General features: G+C 31.5%; 1 protein-coding gene across 2 annotated transcripts in view; it reads left to right on the forward strand.

Annotated features, from left to right (window-relative positions):
* jbug (filamin-type immunoglobulin domains fbug) overlaps window positions 1-27,309 on the forward strand; it is a 347,148-nt gene that overhangs the window by 248,735 nt on the left and 71,104 nt on the right. For both annotated transcript variants that reach the window (XM_085807591.1, XM_085807590.1), the window contains exons 29-31: window positions 8,846-8,983; window positions 18,592-18,765; window positions 18,868-19,014. In XM_085807591.1, the coding sequence (XP_085663717.1) occupies window positions 8,846-8,983; window positions 18,592-18,765; window positions 18,868-19,014 (459 nt within the window). The remainder of the gene's footprint in view (window positions 1-8,845; window positions 8,984-18,591; window positions 18,766-18,867; window positions 19,015-27,309) is intronic.

Raw genomic sequence — 27,309 nt, forward strand, 5'->3', positions numbered from 1 at the left:
CCATTCTATAACATAATTCCAATGTATATATATATATATATATACATTGCTCTATATATACGTATTTTTATACAAACTTGAACTTTTTCTGAACATAATTCCTATAACATAATTCCTGGAAACCTGAGCACCACATTTCACTTAATACTGTTTTATATATATATATATATATTATATATTATATATATATATATATATCCTAAATATATATATATATATAATATATATATATATATATCCTAAATATATATATATATATATATATTATATATATATATAATATATATATAATATATATATTATATATATATTATATATATATAATATAATATATATATTATATATATATTATATATATATAATTATATATATATATATCCTAAATATATATATATATATATATTATATATATATATAATTATATATATATAATATATATATATAATATATATATATATATATATATATATATATATATATATATATCCTAAATATATATATATATATATATATATATATATATAACGGTACTTTAAAGTTATGAAATTTAAAACTTATTGATTGACTAACTAGAATGGAAGATACAATGTTGTCCTTTTTCTTTAAAACTCACTGTACATTCCCCAAAGCCTTGATATGAGGGGAACAAAACTCTAACCAGTTCTTACAGTCTGGTTTAGAATATTAGACATATTAAATGATTAAATATAGTATTGTGTCTGGATCAAGCTTTCATCTTTATGTGTATTACTCATAGCGTGTTCTCCTTAGTTAGAAAACGAGCAGGGATAGAACATGCCATTTGTCTCTCTAGACTCCTAATTTTTGCTTTGGAGAGTCAGCTGTGGTCATAAGCTGGCTGAGGGCATTTTACCAGTCACATTCCTTTTGTCATTTATTTATCCTCTTTGACTCTCATTAAACACAAATATATGCATGCATAATTTCTACCACCTTCAAATTTTATTATTGTAAGGTACTATAAAATTTATATTCACACTAAATGTGTATGACCTGATTTGAATATACTAGTACTCTGACTGTCATTGACTATTTTAATCTTCATACATTTTTTATATTTGCCTAGATTTATGTTGTGATAAAGAATAGTTTGAATTATGGTCATGTTTAATAATTTTGATATATGTATACAGTACTAAAAGTCAGTTACCTTTTTATATGTAATTGCTTTTAATTGCTATTGTATTTAGCATCCCACAGCTACCAGAAAGCTGTTATATTGTTTTGCTTGTAGAGGATATTCCCTTTTCATGTAATTTTTTTAAAATATTTTATGTGTTATGTTATTTTTTAAGCTAATTGTTTAAAAAAGCTTCATATTATTATAGTATAGAAATGTTCCTTTACAGTAATATATGTAAATAGCTATTTTAATATATTTTTTGAAGATGTGAAGTATGTAACAAAGATTTTTTACTTGGGCTTTATACTGAATATGTCAGTTTTGTTGAAAAGGGTTGTGGAGGAAATTATGTAAATGTTATTCAAGTATTTCAAGATATTATGTGTTATTCATATATGTCACTGATAGTGAGTTCCACTTATTTAGAATAGTCCTTTTTAGCACTTTAAGAGAAGATTAAATGAATTTTTAAACATTTGAATTCTGTCAATTTGTTAACATCATTAGATTTATATGTTTTATGTAATTTTATATTTTGAAATGTATAGCTTATGATTTTTCTGGTTTTAAGTTAAATTGCGTTCCTCATTAGTTCCTGAAAGAGTATAAGAAGAAAATGACAGGGAATAGACTAACTTCAAAATGCTGTTGATGAAAATGTTCTCTTTCATACCTTTTATATCATTCAAATTATATCAAGTATTTAAAGTTATACAGTAATATTTCTCTTTATTGTCTCTTCGTCGCCTTTGGGGTCTCATCCCCCCAAGGTCTTTTCTTTCTCCTTTCTGAAAGAGAAGATACCTAAGATAAAATTCTAACCTCCACTTGTAGTAGCTCTTTAAGTTTCATTTTAAATTTATTTCTTCTTTCTGTTCTAAAAATAATAATTTGCTTATAATAAATCTCACTCTAGTGCGACATTTTAAAATTAATCTCACATACACTGAAGAGCCAAAACATTATGACCTGTGTGACATTTGGCCTGCAAAATATCTGTAACTTGCCTTGGCATAGATGCCAGAAGTTCTTTGTAGATGACTGGAGACAGGTTGTACCAAATATCTAAGCAACAGTTACGTATATTCGAGATATTTGGACATGGTGGTGTTTGAGCTCTGAGCTGCCCCTCCGTAACATCTCAAATATGCTCAATCGGGTTAAGATTTGGTGAGTTAGTGTCCAGTGCATTAATTGGAATTCATCCTTGTGCTTCTCGGACCACTCCAGCTCAGTTTTAACAGGGTGACATGACACATTGTCCTGCTGGAAGATTCCATTTCCAGTTGGGAAGACAGACACTGTGTATAGGTCAACTGATCTGCAGTTACGTTCAGATAGTCTGCAGCTTTCATGATGTGTTCCACCGCTACGAAAGGTCTCAGAGCTGCCCATGAGAATGTTCCCCAAAGCATAACATCACCACCACCAGCCTGCATGTGTCCTGCTGTACAGGGGTAGAGCAACTGTTTGCATGGAAGGTGACATACTGTGACACGACCATCGATCTGATCAGTGAGAAATTGTGGTTCATCTGAATCTTCCACTTATCCATAGTCAAGTCTTGATGTTCTCAGGGCCACTGTAGGTGTAGTTGACAAAGACGATTGGTCAACAGAAGCACTCAATTGGGATGTCTGCTGAACTGTGTGTTCCATCAGACTTACATCTGCATTCTGTTGGGCTGTCAGCTGTGCCACTGTCTGGCAAAGATTTAGCTGTACAAAGCAGGGCAGTCTCTGATGTCCTTTTCTTCGATGGTGTGGGAACGTTCAACACCTTGGCATCTGTTGCTGGTTTCACTGTCATTTATCCACTTTGAACAAATATTAACAATGGCAGATCATGAACAACCTGCCAGTGGTTCAGTTTTGGAGATACATGTTCCAAATTTTCAAGCCATTTCAGTCTGACCTCTATCAAATTCGCTTAGTCGGCAGCCCTTCCCATCACTCACAAAAGTAAGTAATGGAATGATTCTTTCCAGTGGTTTATTTCAGAGATACTCATTCCAAATCTTGGGGCTTGTGTGCTGTCTATCAAATTTGCTTAGATGGCAGCCTTTTCCATCACTCACAAAAGTAAGTACAGGAATGATTCTATACCTTCCCCAGCAGCAGTCAAATACCATTCCCACTTAATTACATGCTCTCCATGTCATCCAGATGAGTTTATTGAGAAATATGGGGATGGTCATAATGTTTTGGCTTGTCAGTACGTATGATACTTACGTACACCTGTGATGCATGTACTACTCGTTAGATAATTACAGAGTAAAAGTAAAATATTTTTAGTGAGTAATCATATTAAATTTGCAACCCAAAACTTAAAATTAACCATCAGAAATAAAGCAGAACCATAACATTGATAGCTTTTGTTCAGTTTCATTATTGTATTCAACTCTTGCTTTGCTTCGTGCTGCTTAAAGCATATCTGCTCTTTACTTCTTAACATTGTGTACAATGCTGTTAATGTCTGAAAACCCATACCTGCAATACTTCATTATGTTTACCTATGTATTTAGCTCAGTAAAAATAACCTATGAAAACTTCATCATGTATCTTCTACACGTAATATCTATATTGCGAATTATTTAAGGCCGAGCAATTGGCAATATATATAGAGTATAAAGTCTTTGAACTGGACTCGTCGGGACTTCAGCGATTCCGGATTAGGGGTTTATCCGGATTATAGATCATCAACTTAAATCTGGTAAGATGGCATGCAGAAATTATAAAATTAAAAATATGAAACAGTAATTTATGAAATAAAGAGCAATTATGATCTAAAGGGTATCAAAATTTACAAGAAAAAGCTAATATTTATTTGTTTACTTTATTAAACATTTCTTTCAATATAAGTTGTTTAAGTTGCTTCTTTTTGTGCTAACACTTTCTCTTTAATTTTATAAACAGACATAATTTCTTGTTCAGTTCCACTGTGCAAGTCCTGTAATTGCTGTGTCGAGAATACCGACTAACTTATCAATCGAAATATTTTCGTTTTCAATAACCTCTCTGTCACTTTCTTCACTATCGGAAGCGGTACATTGAAACATGGTTTTGCTTTGTAGATCCAGAATTCCAGAATTCTGGCAGCTCCAGAAATGGAAACACTTTTTGATATAATCGAAAGTTCAAGCTTACTTTTCATAAAATTGCTCTAACAGTCTGCGCAAAAAATAATAAGCCGGATTCAATTAGAAGATTAAGGAACAATGCGATCTGCAACATTAATTGAAATAGATAATTGGATAATTTTAGCCTAGCTTATACCGTCCATTATACATTAAACGCGCATGCATAAACGTATTATGCACATGCGTAAATGCATATGTGCATGCGTAAATGTATTATGCACATGGGTAAACGCATATGCACATGCGTAAACTTATTATGCGCATGCATAAATGCATAATGTGTTTACGCATGCGCAGAAAGTTTGTAGCTTTTGAGGTCCGGATTATGGACATCCGGATTAAAGACTTTGTACTGTATACACATATACATACAATGTATACATATATATGTATAATTTAAAAATCAATATTAATATCAAAAGATATTATAAACTCAAAAGATATTAATATTAATACCTTTTGAGTTTGGTTATTAATTTTTGTGAAATGATGATGTACCTGGATCACATGTACTAATTCAGGACTCAGAGTTGCCAACTCTCCCGATTTAGGCGGGAGACTCCCGATTTTCGACCGCTCTCCCGCCAACCCGATTTACAATATATTTCTCCCGACTTTTTCTTATTCTAAATATTTCTCACGATTTTTATGGAACTTGGCTTAATACTTCGTTATATGAACAAAAAAAAAGTGATTTTGGACGTCTGAAAGCAACTGAATTTTCTCTAGATTATATCTAAAATGAAACCTTGCAAATCAGATGAGAATTTCTGCTTTGTGATTGACATCATACGTATCCAGAAACGTCGTTCTCCAGTTGTCCAATAGGCATCGAGCTCCACTGCGTGTCATCTGGCATATATTAGCCAATGAGCACAAAGCAAGCTCAAGGCCGTTGGCCGTTCTTTGGATGTTTTTTCGCTATTTCGTTCATCTTGTCCTGAGTTGTGTGAGTACACGTGCCTTTAGGAAATAGTTTTAGAAATTATCATCTTTTGATATGTCTACGAGAAAGGTGAAATACTCGTGCACGTTTCAAAAATCATACACAGTTGAGTTTCCTTCCATTATTTCTTCGAGGAAATTTAATAAATTTGCGATGTGTACCATCTGTCGTAGCGATTTTTCGATTTCGCTTGGTGGAAGGGCAGATGTTCTCAAACATGTGCGTACACAAAAACACAAGGACAACATGAGTTATTTTGAAAAAACGAAAAATTAAATTTTTCTTCGGAAACAAAACACCAAAAAGTGATTAATGCAGAATGTCTGTTCTCTGCCTTTTTACTGGAGCACAACCTGCCACTGAATGCATCGGATCACGCTGCAGCTTTATTTAGAAAAATGTTTCCCGATAGTGAAATCGCTAAGAAATACTCAAGTGCAAGGACCGAAACAGGTGCAATTGTTAAAGAAATGGGTTTGAAAAATAAATCTTCAGTTATTGATTGCATTAAAACAGCTCTGTTCTGCCTCTCTACGGATGGAAGCAATAATACCAATTCAAAACTGTATCCAATTGTTGTTTCTTTTTTTAATCCAGAGTCTTCAGAAATTGAGTGCAGTTTACTTTCTGTCCCCACTTTAGAAGGGCATTCGACAGGCTTTAATATAGCACAGCTAATTATTAAAACTTTAAAATAAAATACAGTCCCTCTGGATAATTGCTTAGCGCTTGGTGCCGATAATGCACCAGTAATGGTAGGCTTGAAGACTGGTGTTGCAGGCATCTTAAGAAAGGCAAATTCAGATTTGCAGATTATGAGGTGCACCTGTCACCTCTTAAATTTAGCAGCTGAAAAAGGGGCAGCTTCTTTACCATTAAATGTGGATGAACACATTGTTGATATTTATTATTATCTTGAAAGGAGTTCTAAAAGAAAGGAAAAAATTGAAACAGTTCCAACAGCTGCATAATACTGAAATGAGAAAAATTTTGATTTTTTGTAATTTCTGCATCATTCAGCAATTCAACGGGCAGGCAGTTCTCAAAATAATACTGCAAAATATAAGCGTAAAGCTGATACAAATTTCTCTCAAAATAATTAAAAACAAAAATTGCTCAACACATGAAACATTTTCCGATTACTGTAAGTTTATCTTGTGGAGAACGAATATTTATGTTTTTTTCTTCGGACCTTAACAAAGCTTTTTGCTTTTTTTTAACAATTCATTTTGCCATCATTCGATGTTCTGAACACAATTCTACAAAGCAGAATTCCATTAATTCATGCTTTGCAATCAATGATTTATGATCTGTTTAAAGACATTTTATCAAAGTTTGTAAAACCAGTCTGTGTTTTGTCTTGTAATTCTATATATGATGTGATTTATGGCGAAACAGAAAATCAGAAGAAAGATGAAGATTTGGTAATAGGAGCTGCAACTACAAAAGTAGTGGAAGAACTTTCAGAAGACAAAAATAAGTTTTATCTTCATGTTAGAAGTTACTTCTGTCGAGTATGTGATTACACACTACATAAATTTCCAGTCAACGATGAAGTGATTTTGCATGCTAAAGTTGCTGATGTTTCTGCTCTAGCAAATGCATCTTTTTTTTATATAAGGTACTTTTTGAACAGATTTCCTGTGTTACTTTGTTTAGTCATGAAAGATGATGATATTGATGTTGCTACTGATATACTGCAGTCGCAATTTTGCAGTTTACAATTAGAAAACTTGGATGAAATTATAAAATCAGCTAGGATTGACACCCAGTGGAGGTTAATTGGAAAATTGAAAGGTGCTGATGGAATTTTAAAATATAGTGAATTCTCTAGAATTATGTTGGCCATCTTGACAGTTCCCCATAGTAATGCAGAGTGTGAGAGGATTTTCAGTGTTGTTGCGAAAACGAGGACTAAATTTAGATCTAATGTTAGTGATGACACATTAGAAAAACTTTTATTAGCGAAAGCAGGCCTACGTGGCAATTGCTATGAACAAAATTATGAAGTTTCTTTCTTAACGAGAGCAAAATCTGCCACTGTCCATAACATTTGTATGAAAACTGATTAAAGTGCCTTTTTTTTTTTTTTTAAATGATGAAAGTAATAAAAATGTTTTTTATGTCTAAGGTATTTTTGTTTTGCTTGCATTTAAGACTTAGTAACTATTTAAAGTTAATTCATTATTAAAATCTATATTTTTATCATTTAAAAAGTCTTTTTAACATTGTGAAAAATCTCCTGATTTCTTAAAAAAATATCCTGATTTTTGAGTGTCATAGGTTGGCAAGTATGAGGACTGATTCAGATTACATTTCTCCTGTTTTCTTCAATAAATAAATAAATTGCTTCAGTGTTTGCCTGTGGTGAGTTTTTGAAAGGGGAAAGATAAAGAATAAAGGCAAACTAATATATATATATATAGGCGTGAAGAAATAAATTTAATAGTTGTTTTCAGGTTAATGATTTTAATCCAGAAACTTGACATTTTTGATGTCTTAGGTTTATTTATTCAGGATACCACCTCATGAGAACTACAGTCAAAAGTCTTTAATCTGGACTCGTCGGGACTTCGGCGATTACGGATTATCGATTTTTCCGGATTATAGATCATCAGTTTAAATCTGGTAAGATGGCATGCAGAAATTATAAAATTAAAAATATTAAACCGTAATTTATGAAATAAAGAGCAATTATGATCTAAAGGGTGTCAAAATTGACAAAAAAAGCTTAATATTTATTTGTTTACTTTATTAAACATTTCTTTCAACGCTCGCATGCGTAAAGCATACATTACAGTCGAAATTACAAAATTGCAACCAGAAAACTATTTGATGTGTACTCATGATATTTATGATGACGAGGAATTTGATTTAAATCATATCAAAGGCGGAGCACATCGAGATTAAATACTACATTTAGTAAGGAATTATAAGCCGAATAAAATAAAAACATCTGCCCTGAAGATAAAAATAGTGCTGTCAAATCAACTTCCAGTTCATTGCGCACAGCGATGCCCCCCCCCTCCCGCAGAGCAGCGTAAAATGGATACACAGATTTCGGAATGGTTAGAAAAACAAAGGATATGCCTTTATCCCTTTTTTGCAGAAATTCCACTTTTTGTTTGATTGACATCGAAACATACTTTCGCTTTGTAGATCCTTTGGTAGCTCCAGCATTGGAAATTCTATTTGACATAATCGAAAGTTCAAGCTTACTTTTATAAAATTTCTCTAACAATCTGCAAAAAAGTAATAAGCCAGATCCAATTCGAAGATTAAGGAACAACGCAATCTACAACATTAACTGAAATAGATAATTAGATAATTTTAGCTTAGCTTATACAGTCCATTATACATTAAACGTGCATGCGTAAACTTATTATGCACACATACATATGCACATGCGTGAATGCACTATGCATTGATGCATGCACAAAAAGTTTGTAGCTTTGAGGTCCAGATTATAGATCATTCTGGATTATTGGTGTCCGGATTAACGACTTTTGACTGTATTAATATATGTCTCTCTCTCTATATATATATATTGAGCATAAATACTTTTTATTGGGTATAAGTATGGCCATTTTGTTAAAATTTTTTATTAATTTTGAAGGGGATCATGCTGTAGATATAAGAGTTGATGGGCAACCTATTGCTTCCAGTCCATATTTGGTGAAAGTATATGATGCATCACGTGTGAAAGTTACAGATATTGGATCTGGAGTTGTTGGAAAGCCTGTTTATTTCAGCAGTAAGTAGATGTTCTATAAAATATCTTTTAATGAACATACTTCATTTCAAGGTAATTGAGAAATCTGTTCGAGTGTTGTATTAACTATATAATTTTTATCTTAATAGCACAAAATAATTGGGCAATTTTTTCTGTTGTTTGTTTGGTATTTACCGAATATAATAGTTGCGTATAATATAGCTTAGGATATTAGAGCTGAATATCTGTTGATCAAGGAATTCGTTTATTAATTATTAACCCCAAATAGTACTAAAATTTTTTTTAATTTAAGAAGCCACTGAGTAGCATATGGGGCTGAAGCTCAGCTATTAAAAGATCTAATATTCTTTTGTATGTCTTAATTCAAATTATAAATGGTATTAAACCATGAAATAACTTTTTTTAAAGTGATCGAGAAGGGAATGTTTACTTTTGTATACTTTATCTGCAATCAAAAGCTTTCTCCAGTTTATTTAAATTTTATAAAGATTTCTGATAATTAACACTCTGTCTGTGGGTGAAATCTGATACCTTTTCTTGCTGCAAAAACTGATCACAATTGAAATCCCAGTATCTACCAACACAATATTCCATACATATGTTCAGGATAAAAGCTGAGTACACTGTTTACAGATCCCGTGCTCAGAGGGTTCAAGTTAACCTTGTGTAACACATTTGCCACTGTATTTACAAGGAAGGTATCCCAAGCTGAGTTGATTCTAAGTATTTGAAAAGCAGTTTATTAGTGAAATATGAACAACCCAGGAAAAAAATTTAAATGTGAAGTTTGCTTGAGGCAAATTCCTGATAAAAGTTTGCAAAGTTTTAAAATTTCTTTAAAATCTTTAAAAACAGTGCTGCATTGCAGAATATTGTTAGATTTGTTATATATTTGTAACTGTTATAAATTATCAAAATATTGTTATATATTTTCATTTTTCTGCATACATCAGTTTAGCTACTAGTTTTCTTTTCTTTTTTTTTTTTTTTCTTTCTTTCTTTTTTTTTTAACTTTGTATACTTCTAAAAGAGCTAAAGCATTTGTAATTTTTTATGCTGGTTTATGTAATATAATTTCAGTGTTTCATTGAAGATGCTTCGTTAGTTTGTAACAGATTTGGAAACCAGTGTTTTCCTGAACTTAAAATTGATTTTTTTAAAAATCCAGTTGATTCTACACAGTTTGAAGGGCTGTAAACTGAATTTAACCCGTGAACGCACGCGCGGGATCCAATGGACCTGCCTGATTAAAGAAACCTTTCTGAAAAGACCTCTATTTTTTGCAAGTGGTTGTGGTTCTGTGGTGTCTCTTCCAAGGCCATCCTCTTTATGTTTCCGAAGTTTTTCGCTGGAAATTTGATTCAAAGTTTTGTTTTGATCTTTCAGTTTGTTCTATTCATATTCCTGTAATGTAGTTCCTTTATGGTAGTACAGAAAGCTGCAAACATGTCACATAATTTATCCTATAAGGAAGAAGAGTTACATTTACAAAAAGTATTAGAAGATGTATCAACTTTTGAAGACTCCATTGAAGAAACTGATGATGAAAGTTACAGTGAACTTTTTAGTTCTCATGATACTGATTCAGAAATCGAGATGCATTCTGAAAACAAAAATGAGAATGACTTTATTGCTTTATTGGGGGGGGGGAGGAACAATGGTCAAAAGAAAAGCCAAAAGTTGATGTTAGAACTCCTGCTCATAAAATTATCACTAAATTGCCTGGAAACATCGGCAAGGCAATATATGTGCGGACTCCAAATGAATCGTGGGAACTTTTACTAAGTGAACAAATGCTGCTGAAAGTCATCAGTTATACAAATATTTATATTGCTACTATTTCTGACAGCTCTCAAGAGATATGCTTGTCACACAACTCTAATTGAAATTTGCACTTTTATAGGTGTTTTTTTATATTTTTGTGACATAAGTCAGCTCATGTAAATGTGCGGAATCTGTGGAAAATAGACGGAACCGGGTTGGAAATTTTCCACAAACCTATGTCCTACAAACGTTTTTTTTTTTTTTTTTTTTTTTTTTTTTTAATGAAGATGTTTGTATTTTGATGACATAAGAACTCGCATCGTCAAGAAAGAATCTGATAAACTTGCACCTGTAAGAGAGATTTTTGTGAATAACTGCCAGAAATATGGCACTGTCTGTGAGTTCATAACAATTGAGGAAAAACGAAGCTTTCTGAGGAAGATGTTCTTTCAGGCACTATATTCCTAATAAAGTTGAATAATAATTCCTGAATAATAATATAAGGAATTCCTAATAAATTCTATATTAATTTAATACGTATTTCTATTCCTTAAAAAATTATTTCATAAAAATATTATATAAAGTAAAATTTTAATTTTTATAATGTGCATATTTTTTAAGTTCTATCATAATATTTTGGTTTGATCATAGCACTCTTATCTGAAGAGTAACAGTTTTTTCTTCAAAAAACACGAGCCTGGTCTTTTGGACCCAAGGCGCACGCTCCCGGGTTAAGAGCTAAATGTATGTTGATAAAGCAATAAGAATCCCAGAGTTTGATTCAAATTTAAGTCTCCAAGGGTTATGATCATAAAATTCCATGAAGAAGAAAGGCTTTTCAATTTGTTCCATCCTTGAAATTTTGCCTGTTTTTTGATGTGACTGATTGTGTTCTGAACGAGATATTACATCGTGCATTTTCTTTCTGAAATTTGTATGATTTTCTTTGCCCTCATCCTTCTGACTTCCTGTCATGCTTAAATGCTAGCAGGAAAATAGCACTCGTTTGAGTAGAAAATAACAGACTACAAAGTTGGAGTCATAATTTACAACCTTGAAAGACAGCTATAACATCTGCTAACCCTAGGATTTCATAGATAAGATTTTTAAGTTCTGAAAGTTTTCAAGCACCTTCTGTGTGCTCAAAAAATATATTTGTAAAAAAGAATTTAGCAAAAGGTGAAGTTTATATGTAAGACATAAATACGTTTTGATGCAATTAGTATAAGTTACAAATAATTTCTGTTAGCTTGGAATACATATTAAAGGTATTGTAGAATGGTTTATAAGTTTCTAGATAATTATTTTTCTATCTATAACAAATAATTTAAAATACTGTACTTGACAAGCTACTGTAGTAGTTCATAAACATGACTGCTTCAATATTTCTGTTCTGTTGTATAATAGTTCTGATTCTATTGTATAATAACTAAGAAACTTTTATATGATTTGTTTCAATGTTGCTGGTTATTATGCACAATCAGTTACCATTGCCAGGTTATGCAAACATGCTGAAGTATTGCTGATGTCCTGTTAATGTACAAAAGTACCCTTTGACCAGTTGGAAAATCTTGCTGAATTTAAGTTTCATAAATCAACTGCAGTTATTTGCATATATGAAACTTGTGATTCGATGCAGCTTGCTAAAATGCAGTGGTGTACAAGAGATTACTGCATTGATTTTTTTTTACCGCAATTTTTTATTATCTTTAATCTGTAATTATCACTTGAAATGAGTACTGTCTGTATGTGCAATAGAATGGGTCAGAAAAACACTTTTTTTTTGTAGTTTTGTATAGCTATACCCTGAAAAAGGTGCATATTGCTGACCTGCACAAAATGAAGAAGTTTTTATATAAAAATATATCTCATTCGCGCATTGCACTCAAAGCTTTAAAAAATAGCAGAATTTTGCTGTTTTTCATCAATTTTTTATAATTACGAAACTTACTACTATTGAAATGCATTTGCTTTTAATGTGAATTTTGGGACCTGGGGAATGCAAAAAATTAAGAACCAGTAATTGAAAATTTTTTATTGTTTATGCAAAAGGCTAAAAAAATTCACTTTTTTTGTAAAAATAGCAATATTTCGTAATTTCTGATTTTATTTTTTGTGTTTAGTAAACAAAAATTAAATACATTTATCATTTAATTTATTTTTATTCGTAAGATTAAAGCTAGTTTTTTTTTTTCTTTAAATGCTGGCATAATACATGTTGATAGGAGAGTCGTCATAATCAACCATCTCTTGCCTCACTGCCGCACACTTTTTTTATATGCTCTCAGTGACAAGTTTGACACCGTTCTGCAGCGTGGGTGTGACAAGGAAATCTAGTTGCAATGATATGTCAATCTTTAATTGATTTTTGATGTCCTCATCCTCTGGTGAAGGAGAGATATTGCAACTATCCCACCAAATTTTCAAAATTAAGTGTGTAATGTCTGTATGTGCAATACAGTGAACCCCCCCCCCCCCCGAAAAAAAAAAAAAACACTTATTAATCCAAAGGGATTTGAGTCCCAAAGGACTATTACTTTCGTTTTGGCATTTTGCTTCAGACTCCTATAAATGTCAGTTGACTTTTCAAACTGTTGCCACAAAATGTTAAGAGTCCTGCATTATATTTAAAGAAATTAAATAATGAAAAATCTGCATAAATGTATGTATATTTCTCGTATCGTGATAAAACAATGGTATCTAGAGTCATCCAATTTTGAATGACGTAATCCTATTGCGAAGATGGGCATCTGAAATCCCAAATTTGGAATTTGTTTTATATAGATTTTATATTTTGTAAAACTTTAACGAATTTTTTAGTAAAATTTATGTTGCTATTTTTGCAAAAAGTTATGTTTTTTAGCTTTTTTTAAACTGTAAATAATTTAAAATTACAGGTTTAAAACTGCTTTCATGTTTCTGTGCCCCAGAATTCACATTAAGACATACAACATTTCAATAGTAGTGAGTTTAGTAACAAAAACAATTGATGAAAAATATAAAAATTTCAATTTTTATTCAAATTTAATCGGAGTGTGATGCATGAATGGAAGATACAAGTATATCTGAAATTTTCACTTTACCTAGTTAGGCAATAGACAATTTTTCCAAACTGTAACAATTTTTTTTTTAAGTGTTCTACCTTATATACTAAAGTATGTCTCCAGTATGATAGGTATCTTTTTACTGCAAGATAATCTTCAAAATTTCTCGAAGCCTGGCCCCATTTTTCAAAAATTAAATTTGCATCAGTTTTATATAACCATTTCGATTATAGTGGATTAACAGCCAGATTAATCTTCATTTATATTTTTGTAGAATATTAGCACTAATTTGTTTTTATTATTGGCAAATGATGCTAAATAAGCAAGTTCATATATGTAGATATATCACAAAAAGGTTTTTATTAAAATATAATTATTCAAAGTATTCTTGTGCAGTATGCTGCGGAAAATTATCAGTATAGACAGAAGTAAGAAATTTAGAACCTGTTTTACACAAAGACCCGAAAAGAGTGAAATTTAATACAAATGAATTTTTAAAAAATCCAATAAATAGATAATGAGAATTAAGGAAATATTAGATTAAAACCTAAAAATAATAAATATTTCAAAAAATATACCAATACCAGGAAAAAATAAATGAAGAAGAGGAATTCAATTTAATCTGATGTAACATTATCAAGAGGAGGATACATCAGACTCAATTACAGTTCCCTTCCTACTTGAAGACTTTTGCGTTTCTGTCTTCAAAATAAACTAATGAACTATTCTAAAGTTTTTCAAAAATATAACAGTTCGTTCGAAAATTTTGAAGTCCTGAAAATAGACCTTTCTGTTGAATTTAAAATTGAAAAAAATAAAGTAAACTGAGAACATGAATTTAAAACTTACTCAGAGGACAAAGTAGCAATCTGGTAGTAAAAGTAGTAAACACATCCATTTGAACAAATTTTCAAATTTGAAGAATGTAAATAGTTAAGCAATTTTTTTTTTTACACAGTGTAAGATTAAAATAAAATTGCAGAAATAGAATCTACTAGAAAAGAAGCAAGAACAAAGTCAAAGTACAAAATTCGAAATAATTAATACAATCTTTCGATTAAAAAATGATGCTTAGGTTTGTCAGTTTGACTTAATTGTCAAAACAACTTGGCAAAGGCAAGTTAGAAATCTCTTAAAAGGTGAATTTAGTGCTTGTAAAAATTTTTTAAAAATATTTTTATATAAATAAAAGAAAAGTGTAGGGGAAAGTGAGAAAAGGAAGAAAAAATACAAATGTTAGAAAAGTAAAAATCTTCACGTCCTTGGCTTATCATGACGACTGGAATATCGTAGGCCCCAAAGTTAGTAACAGCTGAGTGAAGAAGATACAATAGAAAAATATAAAACGCAAAAAGTATAAAACCTTCTAAAATACCTTTCTTTATCCTTCTCTATTTGAGCTTTCAGATTAAAAACTCATACTTTTAAAAAATTTAATGGGGTGTAGACCACTCGAGATTTTTTTAAAGTCTGTTAATGAAGGTAATTGGAATTTTATTTTCTTTTAAAATTTTGGTGAGAATTACAATTTCTTCTAATTATTGTGTTTCAGAGCAAAGTTTAATAATTTTGTTAATTTGATTTATAACTAAACTGTATTTTTAATAACTTTCTTAGAGATTATGGAAGTACCAATTTAAAAGTTTTATTGTAGTTTAAATTTAAAAGTTAAATTCTCTTCTTTTGTCAAAAATTCTGTTTCTTTAAGATTATAAATGTGAAGATCAAAATAATCAGTTACTAAGTGATTTTTATTGGTTTTATTAAGTTTAAGATAGTTTGGGTATATGTTGATATTTTCAATAATATTCTTGTTGTTGAATGGAATATCATCAGTATATCTGAACTTGTTTTCAAAATTATTGAAATCATTATCAGAGGTTTTTAAGAAATTTATGGAAAGAATTCCTCTATTTCTTGCTTTACAATAACTACATAAAGCATTCAAAATTTCTTACCTACAAACAAATGGGATTCCAATGTGAAGTTCATATTTAACTCATCTTTGTAACCTATTTTTATTTTCTAAAAAATTTAAATTTCCAAAATGCCTCTTTGATAATGATTTCAATGATTTCATACACCTTTCAAATGTATTGATGACATTATCACAGCCAACAATAATATTATTGAAAATATCAGCATATACCCAAACTATTAAACTTAAAAAAAAAAAAAAAAAAAAAAAAAAAAAAAACAATAAAAATCACTTAGTAACTGATTATCTTGATCTTAACATTTATGATCGTAAAGAAACAGAATTTTTGACAAAAAGAAGATAATTTAATTTTCCTCTCTAAAAAAGTTATTGAAAATACAGTTATAAATCAAATTAACAAAATAAAAGAATTTTGCTCTGGAACAGAACAATAGCTAGAAGAAATTGTAATTATCACCAAAATGAATTTACAATTAACTTCATTAACAGACTTTAAAAAAAAAAGCAGTAGTCTACATCCTATAAATTTTTTTTAAAAGTATGAATATTTTATCTGAAAGCGCAAATAGAGAAGGATAAAAGAAGGATGTTTTAGAGAGTTTTATAGTTTTTTATTTTTTTCTATTGCATCTTTTTCTTGACTTAAGCTGCTACTACTTTTGCAGCCTACTACATTCCAGTCATCATGATACGACCGTAATGTGAATACTTTACTTTTCTAACATTTGTATCTTTTCTTCTTTTTCTTCTTTTTTACTTTTGTCTACACTTTCCTTTCATATAAAAATTTTTAAAATTTTCCTTACAAGCATTAAATTCACCTTTTAGAAGATTTCTAACCTGCCTTCAGCAGTTTGTTTTCCCATTGAAGCCAAACTGGCAAACCTAAGCATCATTTTAAAAGTTATTGTTAATTGTTTAGAATTTTGTACTTTGATTTTGGTGTTCTTGCTTCTTATCTAGTAGATTCTATGTGTACAATTTAATTTTAATCTTACATTGCATAAAAAAGTTTTCTTAACTATTTACTTTCTTCAAATGTGAACATTTTTTCAAATGGATGTGTTTACTATTTTTATTACTGGATTGCTACTTCTTCCTCTGAGTAAGTTTTAAATTCATATTCTTGGTTAATTTTGTTACTTCTTTCAATTTTAAATTCGATTAAAATGTGTATTTTTCTTTACTTCGAGGAGGACGTCAAAATTTTTGGATGAACTTGTTTTATTTTAAAAAAAAACTTTAGAATAGTTCATCAGCTTGTTTTTGAATACAGAAGCACAAAGATTTTCAAGTTGGAAGGGGATTGTAACTGTGATGTATCCTCCTCTTAGTAATGTTTACATCAGATCTAATTGAATTCCTTTTCTTTATGTTTTTTCTGGTACTGGTATGTTTTTGAAGTATTTATTATTTTTATGTTTTAATCTCATGTTCCTTTAATTTTCATTTTGTAGTTTTTGGATTTTTTAAAACCTATTTGTATTGAATTTCACTCTTTTTGGGTCTTTTTGTAGGATGGGTTCTCAATTTCTTACTTATTATATATCTATATATATACACACACACACACTTTATATATCAGCTAGTAATAATATTTGAAACTTATACATAGTATCCAACCCAGATAAAGCAAGAGAAAACTAATTGCAACCATAACTGTTTTTTCTGTTCTAAGCTGTCAATTTGTACACATCACGCTTACTTTCTGCTTTTCAGGCTAGCTAGACTGCTATCTGCTACTTCTCTTCTTGTTGTGACATTAAAAAGTAAAATGTTCTAGAACAGGCACTGATTATATGAAGATATTCGTGGCTGCAAATGTTAACAAGAAAAAGGAATATTTTAGCCATGACTGTAGTCATGTTTGTCCTTCAACATTTTGACTTTGATTCACCATATTGCTAGGGTCCTTAAATAATATAGTATTGTGCAGAGGAAATGCAACTCCAGTGGGAAAAAAAGTGCGTTAAGTAAGATAAAATTTAACACTTGAATTGAGAACTACATTCTGGGAGCTAAATTTATTCTTGAGCAATTACACATGCCCTGTGGATGAGCAATTAAACATACCCAGGGGCTGAGCCAATTGTTTAGTGATACACCTGTCATATTAAGTGATACATTTATTTATGATGCATTCATTACTGTGCTGTAATTTGGACTATAATGCTACGAAACTGGATTTGAGTTGTCTTCATGGACGTTGTGTTTCCAGTGCAATCATGAAATCTTAATCTGATTTTTTTGTGATATTTCGAACTGGAGAGCAAGATCCAGGATGATATCTTATGGAAAATATTTGGAAAGAACTGTGTAAGAGGAATCTCTGAATATTAAAACTTCACAGTTTCAAATCAGGTGAATACACTACTAATAAAAATATGAATAGTTATAAATGCTAAAGAAAGCCCTCCTTTCCAAAAATAAAAATTGCAGTTGAATGTTTAAAATTGTCAAGGAACAATTAAATATACAAATACTTCTTAAACCATAAAACATAAGAAAGTTTTTCTTTCACATTATATATCTCTAAATTACATTTTTGGAGTGCACCGCTGAAATATGTTTGAATGAGCATTTCTGATTTGTTATTTTTAATTTTTAATTTATTTCTTTTAAGCAAATATTTCTTGTTTATTGTGTCTGGTGTACTAATACATTTTATGTTCATATGATGTATTCTGTTGCAGTGGTTTAAATTTCGTAATCAACTTAAAGGGCTTAGCAAAATATATATAATGATAAGCATCTACAAATATGAATGTTCATTATTATTGCTGATTTCTACTTTTTAACTGATAGACATGGAATTACTTATGCAAATGAACAGTTTTATATTTGCTTTAAAATTCAGTGCTTGAGTTTATGTCAATTTTTAGTTGATGCAAGTCAAGCTGGAGCTGGAAACCTGGAGATTATTGTGTCAGTTGGTGGTAGAAATGTTCCAAACTATGTTCAGTCAGAAGGCAATGCCAGATTTAGAGTAAATTTTAAGCCTACTGAAGCACAGACTCATACTTTGAGTGTTAAATTTAATGGAGAACCTGTACCAGGTATGAATCTTTGTCCACTCTCTTAATTTTGTTATAAATAAAATTTTTTTGTTGTATTCTATGGTTTTAATTTTCTAAAGGATTATTTTAATTTTTGTGCAGGTAGTCCTTGTTACATAAAAGTTACAGATAGCAGTCAGTCTGTGGTTACTGGATCATCTTTAAGAATGACTTCTTTGTCACAAGGAGCACATTTTACTGTAGATACGAGAGGATTTGAAAATGGAAACTGTAAAGTTGTTGTTACTGGTAAATTAGTATTCTGCATATTATTTTTAAATGTATTTTATTTACTGATATTGATCCAAATGCAAGTTTCCCCTACTTTACAGTATACAAGTAAAGAAAGAGCGTTTCTATAAAACTGTTCATCAGCCAAAATAATGTAAGATGATGAAGAAGTTACCATAAATTTACACGGGGAAAAGTTTGAAGATTCACAGATTTTTGTTTGGGTTTGTGAAACTAAAGAATTCTTAAAATAAAATCAAAAGTGAGAATATGATATGTACATAGTCCACATAAATAGACATAATGTAGCTATATCATAGTTTTACTTACTAAAATTTGAAAAGGTGAATGCAGAGGAAAATTTGAAAGTTAGTGTGACACTGATAATGAATATGTTGACCCATTGGGTGTGGTGATATAAGAAGTGAATTATATAAATGTCAGTAAATGATATAAGGCCTATGTTGTAGAAGAGGCCAGTTCTATTATTATATCATAATGATTGATAGCAATCAGATCATTGCATGTGTTATTTGTATGGCTACCTGTTCTGATTTCAAAATTCGAGGTTTTTGGCTGATGTGAAAAGGTTCAAGTAAAAGAGTATTTTGACTGCTAAAACCAACAAATGGTTTTATACTGTGTGATTTTAACAGGCCATCAAACATTCTGCAAATCTACTGTACACTTATGTACTCTTTTTTAATTAAATGTGTTTTTTCCCCTCACCATTGCATAAAGGAAAGTTTTCAGTTTAATTTTTTTCCCCTTATAGCAGAATTTCGTTTAGATTCATTTTGTTTTGGGGAAAATGTAGTAGTCTAAAAAGGTGTAAAGCAAAAAATTGAGGAAAAATGAATAAAATTTTGAATCAGGCAAACAGGTCTTTATTTAAAAAGAAGCATTATAATGTGCAAATTTCAAATGCATAGAAAATAAGATAATTATTGCATTATATTTTAGAATTTTGCCAAATGCTTGAGATAAAAAAAAAAAAAAACTTTTGGCAATGTTTTAAAATATAATGAAACACAAACAAACATTTATTTCTGCCTCAATATAATTCTGTAAAAAAATGCAAAGTATCTGATGCATTAATGTATACAGGATGTTCAGGTGGTTAAGGCTTTAATTATGTAAAGTATTGATCCTGGACGTATACTTCCAGTTACAAGGTATGTCAAAATTATCTGGAGAATTCTGTACTGTAGAACCTCGAGCTACAACATGATCGAAAAGTCTACATGTTTGTGAGCTTGTGAGTTCATTTTTTTTTTCATTTAACATGAAAATAATTATTTTGCAATTCCTCCCAAGAAGATTGTTACCTTAGTGCTGCAGTGAAAAAGAAGGAAGCCATAAATAAACATATGCATGGTGCAAGAGTGATGGAATTGGTAAAGTTACAGCCGCTTAACATCGACGATCTGCACTATTCTGAAGAAGAAGGAAGGAATTAAGAAACTTGATGTGCCCAAAGGAGTTACCATTACTTCCAAGCACCTTCCAAAACTCCTAGATGTTGAGAAGCTGTCGTTGGTGTGGATTAACAAGAAGCAGATAAAATTTGAAAAGGCGATTTGGTGTCAGAAGCTATCATTTGTGCTAAGTCTAATCTGTACTGGGATCTTCTCCAAAAAAACACCAGGTACGTTGACTGAAGATGAGGTGGCATTTAAGGCAAGTCGTGGAGGGTTCGAAAAATTTAAAAAGAGAAACGGTATTCACAGTGTTGTACGACAAGGGGAGGCTGTGAGCTCTGATACAGCTGTTGCTGATAAATTTCAGCCAGAGTTCCTACAATTTATTATTATTGAGGGGTTTCTTCCCCAACAAGTGTTTAATTCTGATAAAACAGGTCTTGTTTGAAAGAAAATGCCTAAGAGGACCTATGTCATGCAAGAGGAGAAACCTTTGCCTAGCCACAAGGTGACTCTTCAGAAAAGGTAAACTGGGGTTATATTATTTACCAGTGTTATTTATTAGGAAAATTTATTTTTATGTTCATATTTTTGGGGGTATGGAATGAATTAACTGGACTTCCATTATTTTCATTGGGGAAGTTTGTTTCTACATGCGAGAAATTTGCTATACGAGCTTAATGCTAGGACAAATTAAATATCTCGAGGTTCCAGTATGTATATAAATGGATACATTCTGATTATCTGGATCCCTTTAAGATATACTAGGTCATTTGCAATTTTATGAACTGGCAAAATATCTTTGGCTATTTCTGTGGCTCTTTGATATTGTGCTGTTCATAAATAATAATTAAAAGAAGCATTTTATAGTAAATAAAAAATTTTATGAGAGAAAACAAATATTTAAACATAGATATTTACATTTTTACAATTCAGTGAAATGACACTTAAATATAGTGTTGATCCATATATACTCATAAAAATGTGGTATAGACATGCAGGAGTTAGCTACTGTCACATATTTCCTCAAAAATACCAAACACATGGCAGTTTTACTGATTGCCAAGAGTGTTGGTAATCAGAAAATACTGAAAAAATACACTATGGTAAGAGGATTATGTTATCATAAAACCTAATTTTTTTATTGTATTTATTATGATCATGTTCTCAAAATTTGTATGTTGTATTTTCTGTTATGTGAAAATTAATTTCAAAGGGCTAGAAGCAAATTTAATGCCAGGTACTGTTTTATCCAAAATGAAACTATTAATCATTAGACTGGGGAGCATCTGTGTGCTTTGTAATTGCTTTTTGAACTTATCCTCTAAAGTCCTGAATATATGCTAAAAGTGGTGTGATGTAAGTCAGTAAATTGCTCATACAATCTCTATGAAATTTTTTTTTTATTGAAATTTGGAATGCTTTTTTTTTTTCCTGTTTCTAACCAAGAAAATCTGTCATCTTTAAAATTAAAGTAGTATGAGAAGCATAATTGTATGGATTCAAAAAGAGCAGTATCAAATTACCATCTAAATCCCTTTGCATAATTGAAAAAAAAAATTCTGACTATGAGGTTTTTATCACCAACAGCAAGTTTTCTAACAGCATTTTGAAATTCTAAATAATCGCACATGGTGCTAAACCCATAAATGCGGTTATATTTACATAATTTTAATTATAAATTCACTCTGATTTGGAGCTGATTTTTTTTACATATTATGTACTTCTAATTGAGCATAATTATTTATTTTATTGTGTACTGATGTGACTCACAGTAGTATAAACAAAGTTCATTACATGTATATAAATGCATGCAAATTAAGATTTTACATATATGTATTCTTTTATTACCTCATACTTCCAGACTGACTATCAATCATCTTGAGACTCAAAAAATAATGTTTTGAAACTGTAGAAATTGCAAAATAACAGTACATCACAAAATATTGTGATATTTTATGTGTTTTAATTGCTTATTTATAGTGTTTTAATGTAGTTTTTCTATCACTGTTTATTTTTAAATGAAAAGATTCATGTATATATTAAAAATATTGAGAGTTCAAGGTTGGCAGAGCTTCTTTGTAAAAATCATGGATTCTTTTTACTAAGTGGGAGTTTTCACTTTCTGCTTATCATGCAAAAAGCTCGATTTTTTTAAAAAATTCTAAAATCCTCCAACTGGTAGTATTTAAAGCGTTAAAAAGTATTGTATCTTAATTTATTAAACATTATTTGAGGGAGTAAGAAGCTGATGTGCATATTCAATTTTTTTAACATTCTGTCTATATATCAGATGTTTTTAATTCCCTGGAGGCTAAGCTTGTTAATTCCGAAGCAGGCCATTTTCTATTTCTACTTTCTTATTTATTTTTCATGCCTTTATTGATCATTTGCTGCCTAAAAACTTCATTAATGTACAGTTTGGTTTTGAAACCATTATACAGACATGAAGTGCTATCAGATATCCATTTAGTGACATCTTTTCATATCACTCAATTGAGTGGTTCAGCACTTGATCACTCTGTGGGAAAACACCTGAACTATACAGAAATTGAATGAGAAGCAATTTGAAAATGTGATTCCATATAATTTTTCTCAGTTTTATTCTGAAACTAAAGGTGTGCTTTGCTGTCAGAAATGTTTCATAAAAAGTATTTATATAATGCTAACTTGCAAGGAAATAGAATGCTTTTCCTGTATTAAAATACTGGTATTTTCCTTGAGTTGCTTTTGGTTCCACATTTGAGTTAAGATTATTTGTTTATTTTCTGTACTTGTTTATTCCTGTAAAAAAGTCATCACAATTCTATAAATTTGACTGAATTTTTAATTCGTACATGGTTTAGAAAAGATTGCAAAACTAAATAATTTTTGAATGGGTGTGCATAGTTTTGGTTTAAAAATGAATCACTTAGGTAGGCAGTATCACATGACAGAAAAAATACGAAAATTCATTATTTTAATTATTCATTACTCATAAGAAAATGAAAAAATGTTTTTCATTGCTGACTTAGTCAAACAAGAGAGAAATTTCCATTAAATTAACCAAGATAATAATTTATTAAAATTTAGTGGTCATGTACAAATATTGCTAAAATAGAGCTATGTAGGTTTAATCTTTAAATGCAGATTTCTTAAACATACTTTTTGTGTTTGAAAAACATGCAAATAAAAAAACATAACCATTGTTACAAATACTAAAATTAATTTTATTTTTGATTAAATTCAATTTTATACCACTCTCTACTAGCTTATTGTGCCTTCCATCAATTTAAGTGAAGGTAGTTCTGGTTATAGAATTTTGAGAATTATTTCTAAATTTGTTTTTTCATATTACAGACAGTCCCCTTGTAAATACGTTTAGTAGGGTAATACTCATATGACAAAGCATTTCAGTGAGGTAAGAAACTATTATAACAAAACATGCTTGTAAAACTTAAAATGATTTACAATTTTTATTAAAAGTTGTCATTTGATCAAAATTCTCATGGTGACAAAATTCTTTAATTCATTCCTTAAATTGAAACGATGGATTTGTTGCTAATCACACATTACAGTGCATTAAGAGAAGATTGCTGCAAGATTTAATTCACAAGTTTTGATTCTAGACATTTACTTCTGGTAAAATTTATTGAAGTAAGGTAATTTTAGAGAAACTGTGTCAGCTGTGGAAAAAAAAATATTTTTGAAAATACAAAAAATATCATTTAATTCAATCTGTTTACTGCAAAAAGATTCATTTGTTAAAAATGCTCAACATGCACTAATGAGTTAAATAGGAAAAGCTATTGTTACAAAATATCCAGGCGCGGTAAGATAGCTTCCCCGCAAAGTAGGCTTAGGGTTGCCATAAAATGGCAAGATAAGGCAGGGTTGCTACATTTAGCAAGAAATCGCCCATTTGGTGACAAAAATTGCGATATGCCATGGACGGATGGAGAACCTTCTGGAATGAATTCTTACTGGTTTAGCCCAGAATGTTCTCGAACACAAACCGAAAGCTATATAAACCCTCCTGGTCTGCAGTCAGTTAGTGAGTGCCTTGTCTAGTAAGCTGATAGTCAGTCATTGAGAGAGTGCCTTGTCTAGAGTGCGAGATAGTGGTTCTCATCTAGTTAGTCCATGCGGAGTTGATCGAATTGACAGCCAGGCAGCGAGTGCCGAGTGGGTCGTTGAGTCCATCAAAGAGTCTCTTAGTGTATCGAGGTTAGTGCATCATCGAGAGAGTGTGTTAAGCTCCAGGAATGACTGAACCGAAGAGTCAACAGCTGTGTTCTGTGTGTCGTCGAGTGCATTGTGAGTTGTAGCGTGGGGAGTCTCCAGAGTACATGGAGTTCCAAAAACAACCGAGCAGAGTCGGGATCTGTACTCTGGTGCAGTGAAGCCGTCTGCACCATTATTGTCTGACAGTGTGAAAGCTGTGTCACTGAACGTGTCAGCGTGTTTATAACAGTTCGACGATTGTAAAAGTGATTTAGGAGCTGTCCTGATTAATATTGGTAACTAAAATGTGTTTTTATATTCCATCGAGTGTTGTCATCATTATTCACTCCAAATCTACACGAACCCCTTACGAACGTGAAGCAAGAAAATAACGTAACAACTGGTGTCAGAAGAAAAACTCAACAGTTTGTGTCAGAAGTGGAATTTGCCAGAGGAAAGCCATGATGGAAGAAATGAAGACTTTGATGGACTTTTTAGCCGAGATGAGGGCTGAGATGAAAGCTGGACAGGAAGAGATGAGAGTCGAGATAAAAGCCAGATATGAAGAGATGAAGGCTGAATTGAAAGCTGGACTGGCTGAGATAAAAGCCGGATATGATGAGATAAAATCTGGATATGAAAAGATGACAGCTGAGATGAAAGTTAGCCGAGAAAAGCTGCAAGAGTAACTACCACAGATAAAAGTGGAGCTTATAAAACAAACTGGAGCCATAAAAGACGATGTGGAAATAAGAGAAGTGGCATCTGAAGAATCATAGGTTGAAGAAATGAAGGAAGTAGCTAATGAACTGTCTGAGGAAGATGAAGAAATGAAGGATGAAACATTTAACAGGATTAAAGGAATAGAACGAAGGCATGAAGAAATAAAAGACGGGAAAGAAGCTTTTGATTCTCAGTGCATGAAGTGGAAGAAAGTGAAACTGCAACTGTTAAGTTCATCAACTGGCTGAGATAAAAGCTGGATATGAAGAGATGACAACTGAGATGAAAGACAGCCAAGAAAAGCTGCAAGAGCAACTCCCACAGATAAAAGTGGAGCTTACAAAACAAACTGGAGCCATAAAAGACGATGTGGAAATAAGAGAAGTGGCATCTGAAGAATCAAAGGTTGAAGAAATGAAGGAAGTAGCTAATGAACTGTCTGAGGAAGATCAAGAAATGAAGGATGAAACATTTAACAGGATTAAAGGAATAGAACGAAAGCATGAAGAAATAAAAGACGGGAAAGAAGCTTTTGATTCTCAGTGCATGAAGTGGAAGAAAGTGAAACTGCAACTGTTAAGTTCATCAACTGGATGAGATAAAAGCTGGATATGAAGAGATGACAACTGAGATGAAAGACAGCCAAGAAAAGCTGCAAGAGCAACTCCCACAGATAAAAGTGGAGCTTACAAAACAAACTGGAGCCATAAAAGACGGTGTGGAAATAAGAGAAGTGGCATCTGAAGAATCAAAGGTTGAAGAAATGAAGGAAGTAGCTAATGAACTGTCTGAGGAAGATCAAGAAATGAAGGATGAAACATTTAACAGGATTAAAGGAATAGAATGAAAGCATGAAGAAATAAAAGACGGGAAAGAAGCTTTTGATTCTCAAATGCATGAAGTGGAAGAAAGTGAAAATGCAACTGTTAAGTTCAGCAAAACTGATAGTGAAGTTACAAAGTCGCAGGCAGTAAGTGTTGATTCATCTGAAAGTGCATGTGATGCAGAGATAGGAGAAGCTGATGTGCAGTTTAAGCAGTGTACTCCAGTATTGCAGGAAAATTCACCCACTTCACAAACTGGGTGTGTGCCTCAGAGTGCAGGTTTTGCAGACAAGGACTTGATTCTAAACCTAGATACTTCTGCTTGTAAAGGATCAGATTCTATTTATGATCCTGGTGCAAACATTGGAACTGGCTTTCAGGAAATAAAGGTAAATAAGCATGTACCATCTGCTAAAAATACCAAGGTGAACTGTAAGCATGCTGCGAATGAACTACTGAGTGGTGAACAAACTGTTTCAGATCTTTCTGTGGATGAAAAGTGGGAAAGGACTAAACCTTCAGACTGTGATATGCGTAAAAGGAATACATCTGAGAATTGCAGTGGAAAAGTGTTTGACCCAGGTATAGTTTAATGAAAAGTCTGAGACTGAAATTCATTCTTAACTTTAATTTGTATAATTTAAAATTGTGATGTGTTTAATTTGTTTATGTAACTTGTACATAGTGTAAATATCTGTTTCTTTAGTTATGCTATTTATTTATACCTTATGTTTGTTTCATTACATTTTGTTGTATCGAATTAGGCTTCTGACCAAGGGTTGTACTGTCCGGGATGCAGTCCTTGGGAGGGAGCAGTGTTATGAAATGTGCAGGCATGGTAAGATAGCTTCCCTGCCAAGCAGGTTTAGGGTTGCCATACAATGGCAAGGGAAGGCAGGGTTCGCACATTTGGCGAGAAATCACCCATTTGGAGACAAAATTGGTGATATGCCATGGATGCATGGAGAACCTTCTGGAACGAATTCTTACCGGTTTAGCCCAGAATGTTCTCGAACACAAGCCAAAAGCTATATAAACCCTGCTGGTCCACAGTCAGTTAGTGCGTGCCTCGTCTAAAGAGCTGATAGTCAGTAATTGAGAGAGGGCCTTGTCTAGAGTGCGAGATAGTGTGTCTCATCTAG

This window comes from Stegodyphus dumicola, chromosome X1 (assembly GCF_044657685.1).
Source record: "Stegodyphus dumicola isolate Sdum_Otavi_A_Nest chromosome X1, ASM4465768v1".
In the NCBI taxonomy this organism is placed as follows: domain Eukaryota; kingdom Metazoa; phylum Arthropoda; class Arachnida; order Araneae; family Eresidae; genus Stegodyphus; species Stegodyphus dumicola.